At 45.5% G+C, this 20,954-nt stretch overlaps 3 protein-coding genes across 3 annotated transcripts in view; 1 reads left to right on the plus strand and 2 right to left on the minus strand.

Moving 5' to 3' along the window:
- Positions 1-497: 497 nt before the first annotated feature.
- Positions 498-3,737, minus strand: ZBTB6 (zinc finger and BTB domain containing 6). Its single transcript, XM_063409895.1, has one exon. It carries the CDS (start codon positions 3,523-3,525, stop codon positions 2,242-2,244), a length of 1,284 nt encoding a protein of 427 aa, XP_063265965.1. The 5' UTR covers positions 3,526-3,737; the 3' UTR covers positions 498-2,241.
- Positions 3,738-4,675: 938 nt separating this feature from the next.
- On the minus strand, positions 4,676-11,462 carry ZBTB26 (zinc finger and BTB domain containing 26). Its single transcript, XM_063409897.1, has 3 exons — positions 11,382-11,462; positions 11,102-11,164; positions 4,676-9,226 (listed from the first exon to the last, which is right to left on the minus strand). The coding sequence occupies exon 3, from the start codon at positions 9,214-9,216 to the stop codon at positions 7,900-7,902; it is 1,317 nt and encodes a 438-aa protein (XP_063265967.1). The 5' UTR covers positions 9,217-9,226; positions 11,102-11,164; positions 11,382-11,462; the 3' UTR covers positions 4,676-7,899.
- The window catches only part of RABGAP1 (RAB GTPase activating protein 1), a 59,744-nt gene continuing 50,239 nt past the window's right edge, over positions 11,450-20,954 (plus strand). The window contains exons 1-2 of the mRNA XM_063409879.1: positions 11,450-11,542; positions 17,821-18,022. Coding sequence (XP_063265949.1) covers positions 17,873-18,022 — 150 coding nt within the window. The 5' untranslated portion in view covers positions 11,450-11,542; positions 17,821-17,872. The remainder of the gene's footprint in view (positions 11,543-17,820; positions 18,023-20,954) is intronic.

Consider the following 20,954-nt stretch of genomic DNA (forward strand, 5'->3'; position numbering starts at 1 on the left):
TAATCGGTAACTTTCACCTCTAGTGCCAATTATCTATTATCGTTCCAAATTGCAATTGATGACATTTTTATTGCTAGTGCTGGGGAGGAAGAGGGGATTGGAGGCGCCCTCTGGCCCGTGTCGGCTGTCCCGGAGCCGCCTCATGAGGGCCGGCGGGGCCCGCTGAGGTGTGGGGAGCGCTGGCGCTGCTGCCCCAGCACCCGGAGCAACACCGGGAGCTGCAGCCGCTTCTCCGGTCACGCAGAAATAACACAGCCTTAGCCACGGCGGGGCAGAGCTGGGACTCCTGAGGGGGAAGAATTCATGGCACGAGTGGGTCAGACAGACCCCTCTGAAGGACAGAAAAACGCGTTACTAAATGACCGCCACCGAAACACCGTGTTTTGCTTACAACATCTTGTTTACTCAACACAGCAAGCCAAAATACTAACTGTTAAGGTATGCACAGACTATTAACTGTGATTAGAAAAAACGAGATTTGTTTCTGACATAACGCCTTGTTTGCATTTCATTTATTGTGTTATGACAGGACATGGTTACGTGTAGGGACAGGGGAGAGGAAACACCTCTACGGTGAACATGTGCACAAGACCAGAGTTTGTTCACAAAGCTTACTGAGACACTGCAGCCACTGAACAGAACATGCTGGTGGCCTGTCACACAACACAACTCCCTCTCATGGTTACATGCACGACCAAAATAACCCGGAACCTCCTCCCACAGAAGATACACTTGAAAAGATCAGTCTGTTTCCCCTTTGGCACACAGGGGAGTGCTCATGAGGGAAATACCCACGCATACACCTGACCACGCCTGTAACAAGTAGCAACAGGACAGTGCACGGTACACATTGTACACACCCAACCCCTCACGTAGCTGATCGATAAAACCCCAAACGGGCTGGTGCACTCACAGACACAGGGAAGGAAAGTGAACTGACATCAAAAACTATTGTCTTAGATTTTAGAGCCAGCCAGATTCTGAAGCATTTGGGCCAGACTTCTGGAGTCAGAGAACTTGGAGCTGCACTTCTGAAACTCGAAGGAAAGTGTGATACAGACAGGAGTAAGAACTACTGCTTTTTGCTAGTTGTAAGTACCATTGTCTCATATTAACAACTAAAATGACTCTTTATTCATATCACGTTAAGTGGAAGAAACATGTACCAGCCAAAGACACAGACTGCATCACAGGGCACTCGATGCTCATGATGAAACTAAAATGACCTTTGACAAAGCACAAACACACTTCTGCAAACACACATCGTTACTGTGTTACTGTGTCACAGAATCAGGGTATGACACCTCTATGTCTAAGCCATTGTTAGTCAGACAGAAATGCCTGTTTTTCAAAAGCAGCATTGAAACTGTGATTAACCAACAGCACACAGCTGAATTTACATGAGTGCATATAGCTAAGAGCTGCAAAAAAATGAAGGCAAATATTATGCAACAAATAGGATTAAACTTATCAAATACAGGTCAAAAACATTGGTATGACAGAAAAAAACCCCAGTATTAGAAGAAAGAAGTTTATAAAAATTCAGAACTTGATAAAACTAAAAGCAAGTCCTTTTCATGGGACTGTCCAGTTACAAATAAACTGCAAGGCAATACTGTTTGTTTCTTTCTCTTTTACAAATTCTTAATTTGCAAGACACAATTTGAAAAGTTCCTTGATTAGTTTCAGTTTGTTGTGTGTCCTTACATGTCACAGACTTGAGTATAAAAACACACCTTCTTTCTGTTGCAAGATCTAGCAAAGTTTGGGCAAGGAAGGAGATGATTTCACCATGACAGATCCAGGAACTGGATGGGAACAACTGACTTGCTGAATAAATACAAACACCCCCTTCCCTCAGCTGTTGCCACCAACACCACGGCTCAGGCTTCAGCTTATTGCAGTATCAGTAAAATTCTGAAAGTCAGCAGTGCCTGCTCTTGAAACAAGGAATATAAAACATCATTGGGGGACCAGGATATGCTCAGTATAATAGAAGAGAAGCATAAAATAATTTCCCATATTTTGCAGTTTACTTTCAACTAGGAAACACCTTTTTTCACTGACAACAATAGCAACCTTAACAGAGCAGGTAGGTTTCCTGCTCCAAGGCCTGTCTTGGATCACCAGCCACCTCTTTGTGCTTCTCTCTCTTAGATGGGGATCTGGAACTGGAATTACATCTAGAATTTCACTAGCCAGAAGCTTTTTGTGGAGTCTGTCTCCACAATTGCCCAGCTATCAATCATAGTCTATTTTAACTTTTGTAATAGCGTTCAGGTTTGGCTTCTCGCTGCTGCTCCTTCCATGAACAGAAGTCAAATGCTTTTTAAGAGCAGACTTGTGTTTGAAGTCCATGTCACAGCAGTGGCACTTGTAGGGCCTGTCCCCGCTGTGGATGTTGAGGTGATCCTGGAGCGTGCTCTTGGCCGTGAAGGTCTTCAGGCACACCATGCACTGGAAGGGCCGGATCCCCATGTGCCCCCGGATGTGCCTGTTGAGATTCTTTTTTTGCGTAAATGTTTTCCCACATTGCAAACACAGGAAGAGTTTGTGCATTTTCAGATGTCTGAGATAGTTCTCGAGGTGCAGAAAGCCCCTTGGACACTTTGGACATTGGTGCCGCCATGAGCTGCCAGAATCCTCCAGGCTCTGGAAACTGTTCACCCCGCTAGAAGTTCCTTCTGGATTGTCACCGACAAAAGCCTGAAAGTGATTTCCTGGCATTTCTGTATTCCTGCTTTCAACTGTAGAGTTTATCAAGGAGTGCTGGGTTTCTGGGAAATATAAATTTGTTTTAGAGGAAGTGCAAGGCTGAGGAAAATGATCATTTTCTACATTCGCCACATTCATGGAATCCATTCTGAAGATACAAATTTCATCATCCTTATACCCGATTTCCACTGTTGATATTTCTGGGGATTTTGTGTCCTTCCTTTCCGACACCAAGCTCTGTGCTTCAGGGTGTGGGACATCCCCATCCTCCTGTTTCACGGGGTATTCTTCGTTCTCTGGGCTGTCCTCAGAGATCTCGATTATTTCACAGTCTTTATCTAAAACCTCATCCCCGCTCCTTAGTTCAGCATCCGAGGAATGGCAGCCCTCAGCAGCCTGGGCACCGCTCTCCATGGAGGCGTCGATCTCCAAGTACTTGGACAAAGCCTCGGTGCACTTCTCCACAATGTGCACCATCTGCAGGTAACTGGCGGCCGTCAGGTACTTCAGCAGCTCCTTCCTCTTGACTTCCAGCGCGCCCGTGTAGCAGGACAGCAGCAGCTTCCTGCCCACCTCGGCGCTCTGCAGGATGGTGATCCGCACCTGCCTGGACTGGTTGAGCAGGAACTGGTCCCGCATGAAGGTGGAGCAGGCGGCGAAGATCACCTTGTGGCCCTGGAACTCGGTGTCGTTGATGTAGATGGACACGTCGCAGAAGAGGTTCTGCTGCCGCAGGAGGTTCATCTTTTGCAGCACGGCATCGCCCTGCTGCTCGAACTGGAAGTGCAGCACCTCCGAGTCCGCCGCCATGGCGGGACCCGCGGGCGCCGCCGGAGCGTCTCGCCGGGCGCAGCCCACCCCCGCCGCCGGCAGGACCCGCTGTCCCGGGGCTCCCGGGCTGCCCGCCGCCGGCCGCGATCCCGCTCCGCCCCGCTCCCGGGCCGTTCCCCGCCGCGGTGCCGCTCCGCCGCCGGTGCCGCAGCGCCCCGGAACCGCTTCCCCGCCCGCCCCTTCCGCCCGCCCGCCCCCGGTGCGCCGTGACCGCGGTGGAAATGAGAGGCGGCGGCAGACAGAGTTAGCAGCACGTTTATTAGAAGACTTGGCACTGCTACAGCGGCTGCCGCTGGGGGAAACCGCACCGGCACGGGGCGCGCCTCGCCCACCGTTCGGTAGAGGTAGCGACGTGTCCGGCCCCGTAAGGCATCCCGGGGAGCGGCTACCGGGGCTCCTCCTCGCCATCAGCCGGGACGCGCCGGGGGAACGGCGAACCGCGGCCCCGAACGCCGCCGGGACGAGCTGCTGGCTTCTTCACGGCCACGGGACATCGCCCGGCAGCCACCGACCCGCCTGCTTTGGTTCACACGTAGTGTAAGACTTTTGCCCAGTCAGTGAAGAGGTAGCTAATGCTCAGTCCATCGATTATACAATCTCAAAGGAAAGGCGTCCGTCCTGCCTTCTCACCCCTTACCAAGTCGGGAGGCACCACTATGTCCCCCTCTTTGTTTTAAAAAATTAACATTTTACATGACTTTACAGTTCTCTCAACAGTTTAAGTTTGTACCACATTTTGATTCTCTCTCCTCACTTTTATTCCTCCCAGTGACTCCAAAACCATAATCAGCCCCACACAATTAATTTCTATGTTATTTCAACAAAAGTTCAGCGGCAGCTAAGTTTTGCCAAAAAGCTAGGGGAGAGAAAGACTGACACTTCAAATTCATCAGTTACTAACTTCCAAAACATGTCTTCTAAAAGAAAAATAAATTAAGGAAAGACTCATCCCTGATCTATGCAGGAGGCTGCAGCATGTGCTGCACGAACACATGCTACACAAGCTACCAACACGCAGAGAAGTGGTGAGCCCAAACCTCTGGCAAACCTAAATCCTAAAAATTCCTTCTTCTATATAATATAAATAAATAAAATGCCAACATTAAAAAAACCCTAATATATTGAGGAGTTATTAAAATACTTTTGTAATAGACTTCAGTTATTTTTAGGATATGCAGGAAGTTGTACAGCACATTAAGTTGTGAGACTATCCACTTACCAGCAAATGGTATTCTACACAGTAACACACATTATGATAACTGCCATAGTCCTCATCTGAATATGCAGCATCAGTAGCAACAACCAATGGATCTATCTTTCACTACTTGGGACATTGCAATGAAGACAACATTTTACATACATGGACAATTAAGTTCATCTTATTCTATAATTGAGCTGCCTCTGCATATTCCATTTATCATCATTCTCACTCCATTTAAATCTGTAATTCAGAGAAGCAGCATTAGCCAGATTTTGCTTTTCTAATACCTCTTCTATACTCTTCACTTGTCCTTCCATATGGGGGCAAATTTCAGATGAACTCTACCACCAGTGCACTTTGCATCGGCGTGTTGCCCTCAGAGCTCCAGGGTTCTGGAGTCACGCAGCCACCTCCTGCATAAATCTTTTGGTCTGCACCCTTTTGCCAGGCCAAAAGCACAGACATCAGTAAAAGTCACTTTTCATCCAACAGATGTGTCCATTTTCAGTGAAGAAAGTCTTCTGCATTTCTGCTTCTTCCTATTTATTTGTGCCATGCTCTTGCCAAATTACCACAGCAGCCTTTAACTGTGCAGCCCAGCAGTCTTGGCCTTCTCAGACGTCCAAATCACCACAGCCCAGGCTGGACTGAACACCTGAATCTTCACCAAATGATCTTTTTTGTTTCTTAGGAAACTCCTTGTCTCTTCATATCAGCTTCAAGTCCCCCACAGCTACTTCAACAAGCTGTATTCTCCTTACAGTAACATTACAGCTTCATAATCCCACAAAACCCCAAATTTTCCAGATAGACAAAACTTTCAATACTGTCCATTTTGCTGCCACGTTTTCTAGCATTTGTGCAGTTTTATTCCTTTCTGTGGCAGAAGACCATTTTTTTTTTTGTGTCCATATTCATATTGCCTTGGATTGTTCACTAGTGCCTTACAGCACATTGACCTGGCTCTGCAAGCTCTTGTTCTCCATGCCTATCTTCATTTTGACATAGCACTATAACTTATTTCCATTTAATGAATAAAGGATTATCAAAATATTTGAACAATACAGAAGATACTGCCTGAAGACAGAATGCAAGTGTCAGATGCAACTGTCATGGTCAAATTTAGTTCAAAACATCTCTGAAAGTGGGTGGCCTCAAGAGGAAAAACAGTTCTTCCCATGCAAACCTATCTTCTACCCCAGCAACCTGAACAATAATTTAAAAAGTTTCAAATAGTTAGACTTTAGGCCTAAATATATTTGCTACAACTTGCAAGATGAATGCCCTGATGTAATTTCCATTGCTTACTTCATAGCTGTCCATGTAAGAGTTCATGTAACAGTCAAGTACAGTAGTTCAAGAACTCAATTGCAAAAACTGATTCACAGAATCACCTTCTTTTCTACTTCAAAGTACGTGGATTTCTGAAAACGTTCTGCAACATTAACGTGTTTTAACGTCCATCAGTGTAATGTCTGCGCAAGGAAATCCTGACTTCTACACACACAGAACTGAAGAGCAAGACCAACTTTTGATAATGACATACACAACACTTGCTGCTCTAACACACCTTTGGTCATACCTGTTTAACATTTTTAACCATACAATAGCAGCCTTTCACCCCCACCCCTCATTCAAACACACCAACAGTACTACATTTAGGTAGGAAGCATAATCTCAGCCTCACGGCAAATCTTGTGGAGAAGAGCTGCATTGGAAGAAATCCTTATTCCAAACACAAATAGCGGTTCTCTGCCAAAGATCAGCCATTTGATTATTAGTCTATGCTACACTTCAGTACTAAGATTCTGTTCTACTGGGAATGGTGTGCCTCAGATAAATTAAGCTTCTTTCAGCCTGACTGGGATGCAGGTAATTCCACAGCACTTTTGAGAAGCAGTATGGTATAATCCCAGAATCCCAACTAACATGCCATTCCCGCTACATTTGATGTTTAAGGCGGTATACAAAGAGGTATTGCTGAGTACAGCCAATAGCTGATATATTAACCTATAGAAATTGTGCTACCTATACCTCATCCTAGGATCTGTAAAACGCTAATGGTCACTTCAAAAAAGTTCAAGAAAGCAAAAAACTTTATGTTAAGTCCTTATAGCAGGTATTTTTGTTTAAAGTTAAGTGACATGTGGCCCTTATCAAAGAGAGACATACAAGAACTAAGGGGGGGAAAGCAAAAAAAAAAAGTCATGGAGTTGTTACACATTGCAGCTTTAAAAAGATTCTTTTCACAGTGTCAAAAAGCAGTATTTCTCCACTCCAGCTTTGCTCTAAACCCAACAACTGTTGTGGTTTGTAATGCAAAACTTACGGAAGATGGAGGATAACTTTTAGCTTTGAAGTGTTTAGCTTGTCTCAGTACATGCACTGGTAAGTGCCCTTTAAAAATCCCAGGTATGCCAGCGTAAGAACAGGTCACATTTGCACTCCAGGCACCAGCCTCTCACATTCCAGAGCTGCAATTTATCCTCAGTTGGAACAGCTCTATGCAATGATCAGCTAACCCTGCCAAATCATTTAGGGTTTCATCTTTTCATAATACATGTTGAGGTTAAAACCCTGAGAGTTTTTAAGAGAGCATTGATTGGCAACAGAAGTTTCTTGAAAGAAGTTGAGAAAGGGCAAAAAAGTGACACAAAAATACTTCATTTCAACTGTAGGAGTCTAGGGGTAAGAGCAGAGAAAGGTAATTCTAAGAGGTAAGTTTAAATTTAAGTATATGGAGTGTTTTCAGTTATCCAGTGCTTTTAAAAAAAAAAAATCGGGTTATTTCTTGTCCTCTTTGCTTTCCTCCATCTGCCCAGACAGAGAGGCCTCTAACTGCACAGCAGATGGTTTACTTGCAGCCCACAGCAACAGTCTTTCAAAAGGTGTTAGTCTTGAGTCTCCTAATCAGAGAGAAATGAAACAATTAACCCCTTAATCCACAGTAGAGACATAGACAGAAACCTGAAGGAGGATTGCTATTCACAGAAAATATCAAGTAAGACTAACAGTGATGGCTGAAGACCTGCCAGGTTTGGCAATCCAACCACCTGTAGCCTTTTGGGGTACACCGCTAGTTTAGGGGAGAAGCCAAACCAACGGTTTGCTCCTCTCAGTCACAATCCCTACACAGGGCGAGTGTTAATTGCTTAATTGACGCAGGTACTATCATTTCTTAAACTGAGCACAGCCTGAGGCAGCTTCCCTGCATCCAGTACCTGGCTGGCATCAGCCTGCTGACAGACCTTACTGTCTGTAGCAGCGCTACATGTGAATGAATCAAAGTCCACCGTTATGTCTTGCACGTTTCTTTCATTGGCATTGTCAAAGCTATTTTTACCATGCAGCTGTTTCAGGTGTTTCCTCAGAACGGGCTTATGAGCAAAGACCATGTCACAGTAGTTACACTTGTGGGGCTTGTCCCCACTGTGCAGGTTGAGGTGGTCCTGTAGGGAACATTTCTGAGAGAACGTTTTCCCACAGATCTTACACTGGAATGGTTTGATGCCTGCGTGCACTCTCATGTGCCGGTGGAGATTGCCCTTCTGAGTGAACGTCTTGCCACAGAGCAGACACATAAATAGTTTATGCATCTTTAAGTGGTTAGCATAGTTTTCCAGATGCCGAAATACTCTCGTGCACTTTGGACACTGATGGTGCCACTGGAGGCCTTTGTCTATCCCTCGGTTGTTAGGCCCAAACATATCTTTAGAGGCCAGAATGATGTTATCGCTGCCGGCATAGGAAAGGGCATAGTTGTGGAGGTGGTTTTGCTCTATTTCACTTGCTCTGTTCTCAACAGTGGAGTTGATAAGAAAGTGTTGAGGCTCTGAGGAATGCAGCGCAGTTTGTTCAGAAGAAATAAACTGGTTCTGATCCTTCTTGTTCCTAACTTCTGTTACCTCCCCAATGGACTCCACCTTGATGATCTGAATATCACTATCCTCCATGTCCATGCTGTCTTCTGAAGGCTGAATACACGGCGAGTCTTGCTGCAGAGAGTCATCGTCTCCCTGATGTTCCTTCAGCTCAGAAGAATCGCTCTGCTGTTCGCACTCTTTGCTGTCCAGCGGCTGCTTGGGCTTGATGAACTTCCACAGGGCCTGTGTGCAGCGCTCCACGATGTGGCTCATCTGCAGAAAGCTCGCAGCAGTCAGGTAGTTCACCAGCTCCATTTCAGGGAACTCCAGAGTGCCACTGTAACAGGAGAGCAGCAGCTGCCTCCCCACTTCTGAACTCTGCAGGATCGAGATTTTTACATCTCTGGAGTCGTTCAATAGGAACTGATCCCTTAAAAAAGGAGAGCCAGCAGCAAAGACAATTTTATGCCCATGAACTTCAACATCGTCTATATGGACCACGACATCACAAAATTTGTTTTCTTCCCTCAGTTTGTTCATTTTCTGTAACATTGAATCTCCATAGTTGTCAAACTTGAAATGAAGAATATCTGATCTTTCTGACATTTTGGCACACCTACGGAAAAGCAGCAGGAAGAAAAACCAAACAATGAGTACATTTTGTTTTCTAAAAGGCAGGTTAGAAAGTTTTAAAGTAGTAACATAAAGTGGGCGTTTAAAAAGCCGTTATGCTTTTTATCCTACATACACACGGAAGTCCATTACAAGTAAAAACAAATTCAAGTTTACATCTCATATTACAATAACTTCTACCTTTTTTTAATGTAATGAAGCCTGAATATTAAGTAGAGGTATTATGACAGAAATTCTCCTGAAGCAATACCCTGAAGAGTTAGGATGTAAAGGGAAACTGTATTTTTAGCAAGCTTTGGGTTTTGCAGCACTGGCTTTAATGCATTAGATTGTCTTTCAAGTTTTTCTGCAGGAGTTGGTTTGCTGTGTGTTGTTTTGGCTTTTCCTAAGATTACAGAAAAAAATCTTCACCATGGCCTCCACTTGGCTCCCTGTTTTGAATATCTGGGGGATAAAGGAAGCCTTGCTTCTTGTCTTGATCTTTCAAGATCTCTCCTCTAGGAAGTTTGTTCTTGTTTTGATAGGACTTGGAATGAAGAACAGTGGATTTCCATAAACCAAGTGCCGTTCTTTTGTCTTTCAACAGTTGCTTTAAGAATTTGTAAGACTACACTGATTCTGTATGAAACACTGCTCACACAATCCTGCCAAAGCACTGGGATTGCAGGAAGTGAAGAAATAACAGGAGGCTAAATGATGCAAGATTTGGTTAGATAAAATTACAAACCAAAGCAGAACTTACACCTCCCAACTATTACAAACACCACATAAAGCTCAAAAGGAAGCTTTGAAGTTTATAGATAAAAGCAGATACTGCTCTCTTGGGGCATGAAGTGTCAGCTGGGTGTACACACAGGAATGGCATCGTGCCCAGTGAAATGAATGAACACACAAGACAACTGTTCAAATAATATTTTTGGAAGCATCTGTCAATAATCAGGGTCTTTTCAGTTTGCAGCTCAGACAGCATTTGGAGACATGACCTCCTCATTGATCACACCCATCAAGCGCATCTTCCAGTGTACAGCATGCAAGAATTAGGGAAGCATTTCAGAAGGCTTCAAAAACCAGGGACCAGGGAAAGTTTGGAAACAGGGGGGGCATCATTCTGCAGTACAAGCAGTTCTGCTGAATCTGCAGAACCCAGGCTCTCAGCCACCTTCGGTGCTGCCTGACTGGCCCCGTTTCTAGGGCTGAAAGTTTAATTTTAAGAGGCAACAGCCTCTGGCAAATATAAAAAACAGGAACAGATCATCCCGATAGATCTTCAGTGAATTTTAGACATTATCAAACTGTTTATTTTTGTGTTTTCTCTGGACAGTGATGAGGGAAGTCCAGTTGTGAGTCTGTTTTTTCCACCTTGGAAATTCATACAATATGAATGCAGTTAAAGCACCCACGCTAAAGTTACATTATTAACCACAGCTATTCCAGCCATTCAGCCTTGTCTGTGGCGGACTACAAGAACCACTCCGTGAGAAACTGTAGATGGGAAAGTTGTGACTTGCCTTGGCACACGTTCAGTTTCAACTACTACTGATCTCCAAGAGAAAAGAGCATCAACTCAACCCCAAACCCGCTCTGTCGGGAGGGTGGCAAACCAAGGCAAGCTCCCGTCGGACGTGCAGGGCTCCCCGCTGGCAACACGTGCTTCCTCGGCCTTTAGGGACCGCGAATCGCCCCGGCCCCTCACGGCTACTTCCCGGGGTCCGGGAAAGGAATATTCCAGCACAGCTCAGCCGGGAGCCCGCGCAGCATCCCAAACCAATGTAAACGCGATGCCCTTTGCGAGAGCGGGGGAAGCCGCTGTCCGCGCCAGGCCCGGCCCCGCGGGAGGGAGGGAGAGAAGGGCAGGTACCTGTAGCGTCGGGCCGCGTCCCCGCGCTGGCACCCGCGGCCGCTCCTGCCTCCGGCTACGGACCTAGAGAGGGGAGGAGACCCGCCGTGAGCCGCCGCCCCAGCGCCGGGCCGGGCCCGGCCGCCCGCCGCGCCCCCCGGGCGGCCCCGCGCCCCGCCGCGCCCCCGGCCGGGCCGGGCCGCCCTCCGAGCGCGGCCCGCGGGGGCAGCGGGAGCCGCGGGCCGCTCCGCGCCGCGCTCCGGGGCCGCCGCCCGCGTCCCGCCGGCCCGCCGGGACCTACAGGCGCCACCGCAGCCCAGCACCGCGACTCGGAACCGCATTGTCCGCCCGCCGGAAGAGCCGCGCCCGGAAGGACCGGCGGGGCCGCCCCTCCGCCCGGTCACGTGGGGCGGCGGCGGCGGCGGCCCAGGCCCGGCACCGGGAGCGGCGGCGGCGGCCGGGGTAGGTGCGGCTCGCGCTGCCGCGGGGGCGCGCCCGGCCCGGCCCCGCGGCGCTGCCCCGCCGCCGCTCCCTCCCTCCCGGTGTGCGGGAGCTGGGGGCCGTCCTGCGCTCCGCTGCCGCCGGGTCCCTCCCTCGCCCCCGGCGCCGTGTCTCCCTCCCGGCGCGGTGCGTCCCCGTCCCCTCTGCCCCTAGGGCCGCGGGCTCGGCGGCAGCGGGGCCGTCAGACCGCCCCGGGCCCCGCAGGGCCGCGCCGAGTCCTGGGACGGGCGGGAGGCGCCGGGCCGGGCCCGTGCTCCGCAGCTGCGGGTGTCGGGGACAGGGACGAGCTCCTCGAACCGTGTCAGTGTCCCCGGGACCCCGCCGAGCGCGTTCCGGAGCCGTCGGCTTTCCCGCCGCGTCCCATCCCGCGGAGGGGCCGGTCCGGCGCCCGCTGTCCCTCTCCGTGTCGCGGGGTGTCGGTTGTTGCCTGTCGCTTCCAGGTGGATCTTAAAATGTGGCATGTTGCGTGTGGCATCTTTATTTGGTTCATGTACCGGAACCTCGGTGTGTTTTGCGGGTTTTATCCTTGTTGTGAAGGAAGTGTTTCTTTCAGTTAAAACGTCCCCAGTAGATAATTTTTAAGGACTGGTTGTGTCAATTAGGAGCGAAAATTAAGTATAAATTATGATTGTGCTAAGTTGGTTTAAAAACACCAGCAAAAATTAAGTGGAAATCGAACTGCTGGAAGTAAACTTGGTGGTTTATCTCTGTGTAGATTTGTCTGATCATTTTGGGGGAGAGAAGGAGAAGTAGAAAAAGTATTTAGGAAAGTTTTGGAGAGAAGGAAAAGATCATGAGAGGTTTCCAGAGGAAAAAGATGGTGTTTATTTCTTGAATACAAGCTGGGGAACAGGTAGGGCATACAGGCATGGCTTGATCTGTATTCCAAATTTTGTTTTACTTACAGGTTTGGTTAAAGCCCAACTCGATAGGATTTCTGAGACTTTTGGCTACTTAGAAAAGGTGTTATTACAGGAACTGCCCACTGCTGATTGACTTGCAGAGATCCTGTATTCTTTTTTAAGGCCTCTAGTTAAAAGGTCAAGGACCTGAGTAAACTTACTTTTGTGTACACAGTAAACAATTTAACAAATGGAGCTTGGCATAGGGGCTTCCTTCCAATTTCCAGCCCTGAGTGCAGACAGTGTTTAGTAGCACACACCAAATGTAACTCCTTTATTCTCGGTTCTTCCACAGCGTGTTTTTCTAGCGCTCTGGTTGTCCGGTGAGCGTAGCTCCCTGTTTGTGTTCGAATCCTAAAGAGAGAGCAGCTCCAGCAGTAGGCAGAGCATCATCCCCAGAGTCTGTTCAGCTTCTGGCTGCACTGCCTCCCTGCCAGCCTCCAGTGCCGTGTCCTGCCCGTCCTGGCTGCACAGCACGGGGCTGCTGCTGGGGCAGCGTCAGCTGCGGCGCGTGGATCAACCAACTGTTCACAGTTAATTCATTCCAGCAGCATTCCTGTGCTGGGCTGGCTGAGGCACTGTCAGCATTTCTTTTATAAACTGCCGTTTCCCAGGACGGGCTGCTTGTTTCTGGGATGGGGAATTTACTGATTGCAAGAGCCTAAAATTAGAGTTTTGTTCTCTGAGCAGATAGTTCAAATTCAGATTGAAAGCAAAGTGGTGTTGGCAATAGCTATCAACCTTGTTAGCTTAATTCTTGTGTTTTGTCTGATGCCTGGTTTTGCATAGAGTGTCTCATCATTCACTCCTCTTCCCAAGATCTGTGAGGAGAGGGGTGGAATTAGAGACACCATTATCTCCAAATAACAATATCTGTTTTCTTTCTGGCTCTTGAAATTAGTGGGAACATCTGTGGCTGTCAATGTGTTGTAAAATGAACAGAAAAGTTAGACTTGTAGTTGTTATTTTTATTAATTACTCTTTAGTCATCCTAAATCTGTATTTTCACATGCAGTATTCCTCTGGCTTTCCTGCTTCATTTTGAGTGCAAGGACTTCTTGTTGCATTTGAGAGTGTGTGTTGCACAGGGAAGGTGGGTAAAGATCAGACATGATTAAGCAGACTAATCATGTGATATGTGAGAAGAAAAAAGATTGCTAGTGATTGCTTGTATGCTGTTTAGTTTTTGTTTTTCCCCAGAGCTGTGATAAAACACAGGCATGGACCTGGAGCATTTTCCAGGCTTCTTTCAGGACTTGCAATGTATTTAAAACAACAAGTGTGCACTTGGTGAATTGTACAGGTAGAAACCCCCACAGCTGTCCAAGGCTGTAGGAGCTCGGAGTCTTACAGAATGCTGGGTTCTTTGTCCTAACACAGCTCTGCAAAGTGCACTGTAAAGCCTCTGAACTCTGCCACAAATTCCGCTGCTCACCCACACTGAGATGCTAATGATGAATTAGAAAGCAGAACTTTGTATCTTTAAATTGAACCATACTGGGTTTGATGTTAAGCTGTGCATAGAGCCAGAGGAATAGAAACAGAAAATACATTATATTTAGGTATTTCAGCCACCTCAGTGTCTTTTCTGCATGTCACCTTCTTGTTTTCTGTGTTTTTTAACCCTATTCTTTATGATTTCATAATTTGGAGGATAGGAATGTAAGTTTATTTTGCATGCCGAACTTTCTGACTTTGCTTTTTAAAGGCAAATCAATTACTGTTCTTCAGTAATTTAGTTAATATTGCTGTATTGTTCTTTCTCTGGTGCATTCTGCATCAGATACGCCGGAACTTTGTGGAATCACTTTAGGAACTGCAGCTGAGGTACAAAAGCTGAGAAAGATATGAATGGAGGAAAATGTCTCTTTCCCTCTCTGGCTTGCATATCTGTTCTCATGCTTATTCTCTTTTCTGCCCTGGAAACCCAGAATTTATTTTTGTGTAGTATTTCCCTGTAAATTCCATGCTAAGGTTGCTACATCTGCTGTTGACTCTCAGGTTGAAGAAGTTTGTGTCTGAAATACTGATTTTTTCCATTCACCCTCTGTCTTTTTGTGTGGTTATGGATGTTCTAAGCACCAGGAAATGGGTATTCCTTGGAAATGGAGAGAGACCAGCCCTGGTTATGAGTGCCCTGCTTTGCTTGTTGCATGTGTCTCAAGGTGGCATTCAAGCCTCAGCCTGTTCCAGTAATGTAAAATTGAAAGTTTTCTGCTTTTCTTCTTTCTATATATTGTTTGCTTTAAGCTCTTTTAAATTCATTCTGGCAGAATTTAAAAGTAAAACTTTGATCACAAGTTGCAGGTCATGTGTCAAATGTTTGGGAAAGGGAGGTAAAGTAAAAGATAAATGTTTTATAAGTGTGTGCAACTAATCTGAACTTTTGGTAGGTTTGTAAGATTTTAGCATGGTGGATGGGGTCTCTGCTGTTCCTCTGCACATTATCTTGAGTACAGAGTAAGGTGTAACAGCAGTGAAGAGGAATTTCATGGAGAACCAGAATTTTAAGTAAAATTGGAAGCAGTGACCCAAGAGCCAGCTGTGTTGACTTTCTCATTTTGCAACTTTCTCCGATAGTTTGTTGTGTGAGGAGAGGCCAGAACACCCATTTAATTACACAGATGAGCAAGGAAAGAGGTTGGTGGAAGTTTGCCTCTTTGTATGTGTTTTACCCAGACACTCTGTCTCCCGTGGAGGTGTGAAGACACCTTCAGGCAAACACTACATTATTGTGGTGTAGTTTTGTGTCAGGAGCTAAACTGTGCTGAATTCAAAAGCTGTATTTTATTTATGCTGAAACAAACCAAAGCCTCTTTCCCTGTAAGGGCTGAGAGACTGGCTCTCCGAGGAACATCAAAACTTGAGCTCTGTGCCTGGCTGAGGTCTTTGGTCCTAAGCTGTGAGAGCAGAAAGCTTTGGGTCTGAGACCAGCTGCAGGTATTGCTAAAGAGCACTGTCACTGCTGCTCTTTGTTCTTGGGGTTTGATTCCAGAGCAGTCCTAAGCCACATGTAATTGCTCTGCTGGTCTTTGATGTGTGCCCTTCTAGGCTGGCCCATATTTTAATGGGCTTGGAGGCTTTCTGGTGGTGATTCTGCTGCTGTGAGCTTTCTGATTTAGGTGAAACGATCCATGTGGTAACCTATATGGAACAAAGTGATAGCAAGGAACGGAGGAAATTAAATCCATGCAAAGCAAAGTGTGAGGGTATAGAGATTTTGGTTCACTTCAGGCAATATTTTAATATTTGAAGACTACTTTTGCACCTCAAGTGTTTGAGCATTAATCCAATGAACCTCTGCGGCTGATTCCAGCACAGTTGGGTATCTGAGCTTTGCTTGCTGCTACATCAAAAGCTTCTCTCACTTGCCTGCTCCACTGTCCCCTTTCCTGTGCTCTCCCATCTTGTGTAATTTCGTGAGACTTCTGCTCACTGTTAGATTGGCAGAGTTGGGCTGGTTGGGCTGTCCTGGTGTTGCAATCCTGTGTTGTGACACCGCTGTGGGGTTAGGCTGGGCTGGCTGTGCCCCGGGGTCCACGTGGGGTTTGTTTACACCACGCCAGGCCAGGCATGGAGCGTGGAAAAGCACGGGAAGCTTGTTATTGAATTGGAGATAATGTTGGAAAAGGTGTCCGATTGAAACACGTGGGAAATAGGAGAAATTAGCCCTTCAAGACATATACACTATACCAAAATAAAGTGCTAAATTGATCCTTGCCTGGATGATCTTTAAGCTGCTTGTGATCAAAGCCTGCTCCTCTACTCCTGCTGTCCGTGAAAGATGAGTTTGCTCTGTTTGAATGAAAACAGTAAAACCAAAGGGGTGCTTAATGTTTGATGCTTATTTTTAGTCTGTGTTTCAAGATCTTTGATTTAGGTATTTTCAAAGATCTGTGTGTTATATAGATGGTGCAATATGGAACTTCTATAGAAATGTTTTAATATGACTACTTAAAAGCATCTTTAAAAATAAGAACTCTGCCCTACCTTTAAGACACATGTGAGTAATACCAGATAGACACAGTGTGCAGAACTTCTCAAAATGCTTACATTTCCCAACCAGTAATTCCCACTGAAAGTCAGTGGATCTTAAAATGGTTGTGAAAAGGGTATCTAAGTACCACACATGATTTTGGAAATGAAATCAAATAACCACGGGTGGGTTGTCGTTCATGAACAAACCGCATCCATTTTCCTCTTACGCTCTGCTTCAGTTGTTCTCTGAAACGTGTTCCAGGCCCATGAAGTGACTTGATTGGTAACTGGTCAGAAGTTGTCCTCCTGGCAGGCTTCATGTTGCATTGGTGGCTGTGGGGAGGGCATTGACAGGAATAAAAGCAGGCTTTGCTGTTTCTGGTGTATTGTTCCTGGTTCAGGCAGGAATGCTGTGAGCTGTGGCTGTGCCAGGTCTCCGCTGTTTGGCTGCAGTCTCGGAAGCCAGGTTGGGATGGTGCTTCCAGGTTGGAGGGCAGAACTGGAGGCTGAAAAAGCATTTGAGTTTGGTTATGCTTGGGAGTTTGTAAAGACCCAAGCCTTTGAGATAAGGGTATATTTGGATTTCTGGGAAATTTAATCACCCATTTTTATCACAACAGTCTGTTTTGAGCTGTGGATTCTGGGAATCTGTGCTGTAGAGTTCAAGGTGTGCAGCTGAACTTCACCTTTTGTTCCTTTCTTCAAATGCCTCTCAGTGCCAGTTCCAGCTTTTTAAAATCCTCTGTTGGCTCTGCTTCTCAGTACTGATCCAGCCTACGCTGTTCTTCCTGCTTCTTGGAAATCTTTGCTTTTATTGCTCCTTATAATACAGAAGATTCAGCATAGATTCATAAAATGCTCTATGTCCCAAGGTTTCAGAGCAAAATATCAAGAGTTAGGTCAAACTCTTGTTTGGGGGAAAAGAATGTGACTGCAGCATACAGTGAGCTCTTACAGATAGAAGTAATTTTAGCGTGAACATAGGTGGAGGCAGGTATTAACTGAAGGAAATAAATGGACTTTATTGTGCTGGCCTTAATTGTCCACAAGTGGAGTGTATGTTCCAGGGCCCTGTTTGGTGTGATGTGTAGAAAGTGGTGACTGACATAACCATGAAATACTGCAAAGAATTTTATTAACTTCCCTTTTGTGAGCTGTGGAAACCAGTGCTGTAATAGCCTGTGCTGCTTAGCAAAATGAAGGCAGGACTTTGAGTGTGTACTGAAAGAGGAGCTGGAGCTTGGTTGTGCTGTCAGATGAGTTAGTTTTTATAATTAGTCAGTAGGTTTCTGAGTAGAAACATTTGAGCATTTTAGCATGAAGTTTTATATAAGTATTTTTATGATTTTTGTTTTTCAGGAGTTTATAACATATTTAATCTCATTCATGAATCGAACTTCCTTTTTAAGTCATGGATGACAAGGCTTCTGTTGGAAAAATCAGTGTCTCTTCAGACTCGGTATCCACTCTTAACAGTGAAGATTTTGTCTTGGTTTCCAGGCAAGGGGATGAAACACCATCTACAAATAATGGTAGTGATGATGAAAAAACAGGACTGAAGGTAAGAACCAATAACCTGAGTTTGTTCCCTGTTCTTCTAAATCAAACTAACCATAGATAGCTTAAAGAGGGACTTCTTTATTGTGGAAAACTCGACAGAAGGGAGAACTTATTCAAGAGCTAGCTTTGTCAGTAGTTCCTTCACTGCTGATGTCCGAGGTGGGAATTAGGTTTTGAGTAAGAGTTCTCTCCATCACTAGCTGTGGGTTTTTTCCCACTTTAGAGAATCCTTCCTGAAGTGCTTAGGATGAAAAGACTGATTGTCAAGAACGTGGAACTGTGATTTTATCACAGCTTTCAGGTGGAAAGCAATATTAGCATACATGGATTTGACCCTATCTATCTATTCAAGGATACGTTGAAGTTTTCCCCAATGTGAAATGTTCTCTTTAAGAAACATAGAGGATTAGTTATAACTAACAACTTGACGTGAATCAGAGAACATGTGTGAAAGGCTTGTGAGAGCTGGAAGGGCACTGACATCTTCTCACTTATAGAAGTGCTGTTCTAAAAAGAAACCCTTGTCACCCACTTTTTTTTTTTTTTTTTTTTTTTTTTTTTTTGCTACTTAAAGCAACATTCATCCCAATTTGTATTTCAGCAGTTTTTAAGAAAAGTGGCACAAGTAAGGTAATGACTCCAAATTCCATCGCTTTAATCTGTTGAAAACTGGATCTTCCCTAGAGTGAGTCGAGTTATTGTGTTCTTTGTGGGAGATGGAAAGAGATATTCCTCCACTGGAAGAAACTGATGTCTGTCTACAGCTGCATCTGTGTCTTTAAAGATGATAAGAAATCCTGTGTTCTACCTGTTGGACTGGGTGCTCCTCTTTTCCTTTGAAGTAGTTGTAACAGAGACTTTATTGAACATTTCTTGATGCTTTTGCTCATCTTCCTTTTACCTCCCAACTGCTTTGTTTGTTTTTCTTCTGTTCCTTTGAGTCCTGGGCAAGACATGCTGTTGTAGTGGCCCTTTTCTTCTGTACAAGACTTCAAATGAATTCTGTCAGTTAAGAGTCTCAAGACTGATCTTTTGCTTAATCTGGCAAGGAAGTTCACTTATGTTTTATGGTTGTTGCAGAAGATGTCACTTCACATCACAGAATAGTCTAAAAAACACAAACATTTCTTGAGCATGGAGCCTCTGAGAAACCTGCTGAAAGGCTGTAGCCTCATGCTTGTCTTTCTCAACGCTGCAAATACCAGCAAGCATCAAGATCAGAATCAGCATCAACACTTAGGAATTCAGAGTAGGCTCCTAGTGGTGCTTACCTTGAGGATGCTTCTGTGGCAGTGTCTGTAATCAGCTCCCGAAGCATCGTGTGAGATCCCAGGAGACAGACACTGTCAAATAGATTCTCTGTTCCGTCCTGTTATCCCCAGGGAAAATTGGGAAGCATGAACTGTCAGTCTGCAGCACTTCTTGCTGTACTTGGGAGCTGTTTGTACACAGTTTGTGCTTTTCTCAGGTGTGCTTTTCTCTTGATGAGGAAGGAAGATAATGAGCTCTGCTGCCTCCTGATCATCGGCTGTAAAATAGTTATGCTGTTCTCTGATTTGGCACTGAATGCCAAAGAGCTTTGTAGGTCTTCAGCTTCTTTATGAATTTGGTGCCAGGACTGAGCACAAGCCTTGAACAAAGTGATTCACCTTGAGCTTTTCAGTATTCCAGCATGGCAACCATGTGCTGTTGGTTATTGGCTGCAGTCTGACTGATGAAAGGGAATTTTCTACCTTAAACAAGCACCCAGTGTGCAGTCCAAATTCCCCCATAGAAGGGCCTTCCTGTTAACCTCCTTCGTTCTGCTTAAGGAGGAGAAAACTTTTAGCAGAGGAAATGGGAAGATTTTTTAGCTGTTCTTAGGGACAAAAATTTGGGTGTTTTGGTATTGTTCTACAAGAACAGAGACATTCTGTCGTAGCCTATGGCTTTGTTCTTGGTACATTTTTTCCTCAGCTTACAAATAGCCATTCAGTTGCCAGTGAAGTGAAGTAGTGGAGGTTGTCAGAGGTGTGTTAAAAGCGTTGTCACTGTGATATCTGAAAGTGTTTCAGTAGGTCATGAAAAATTAATGTTAACAGTACAGCATGAGAACTGAGGTTATGTATTTCATAGGAACAAATGAGATTTTTTTTTCTGGCAGAAGCAATTGCTTTGGTACTTTTAACTAAGTTAATTTGTATGTGTCAAACCCCATTTTCTTTCATGTGCCCTCTAAGAAAAGCAAAAACTGCGTTCAGGTTTTTGTTTGGGCAGGTGTCTCTCTCTGGTGTTCTGTTTCTTTAGAAAAGCAGTTTGAGGATGTTTCATTTGCTAATGAGCACAGTCTGAGGAGGGTGCTGCAAGTTCAGGTTTGTGTTTGCTGACTGTGACAGGCTGTGAATTTGTACATCAGGCCTAAGGCTCTCGTTTCAAATTTGCTGATAATGCTGTAGTTCTAAGTAATAGTGCTGTGGACTGAGTTAATGTAAGTTTTTGTTTGGCACCTCTTTTCTTCCTCAAGTCCAAACAGAGAAATACATCTTTTGAATATAATTAGGAACCATATTTTTCTTCAGTTGATTCATAAATGTGTTTTTGCTTTCTGTCAGTGCTGAAATACTTGGTTCAGTTTAAAAAGGGGTTGTCAGTGAATGTTTTCCTGAAACACACTTTGCCAGCTGCCTTCCAGTGTTGTTGCTGTGGCTGCCTGTGCCCACTGGCAGTGGCACCGGGCTCCACTTTGCTCCTGGGGCAGAGTGGGGAGCAGGAGCTCTGAACTCCCCAGCACAGCGAGACCTCTCCCAGCAGAGGCCAGCAGCACGTGCATCAGGAGAAGGGAATAAATCACACTTTGAGAAACGCCCTGGTGTGCTGAAGGAAGTTTGCTACCTCCTAGGTAAAGGTTAAGTAAGTCAGTTCTGGGTTTTGTGAGAAATGGAGAAAGCCATGAT

The sequence above is a fragment of the Prinia subflava genome, chromosome 12 (assembly GCF_021018805.1).
Source record: "Prinia subflava isolate CZ2003 ecotype Zambia chromosome 12, Cam_Psub_1.2, whole genome shotgun sequence".
In the NCBI taxonomy this organism is placed as follows: domain Eukaryota; kingdom Metazoa; phylum Chordata; class Aves; order Passeriformes; family Cisticolidae; genus Prinia; species Prinia subflava.

Excerpts from the sequence above, each read along its gene's own strand:
- ZBTB6 (XM_063409895.1), bottom strand. The coding sequence starts at position 3,525 with ATGGCGGCGGACTCGGAGGTGCTGCACTTCCAGTTCGAGCAGCAGGGC.
- ZBTB26 (XM_063409897.1), bottom strand. The coding sequence starts at position 9,216 with ATGTCAGAAAGATCAGATATTCTTCATTTCAAGTTTGACAACTATGGA.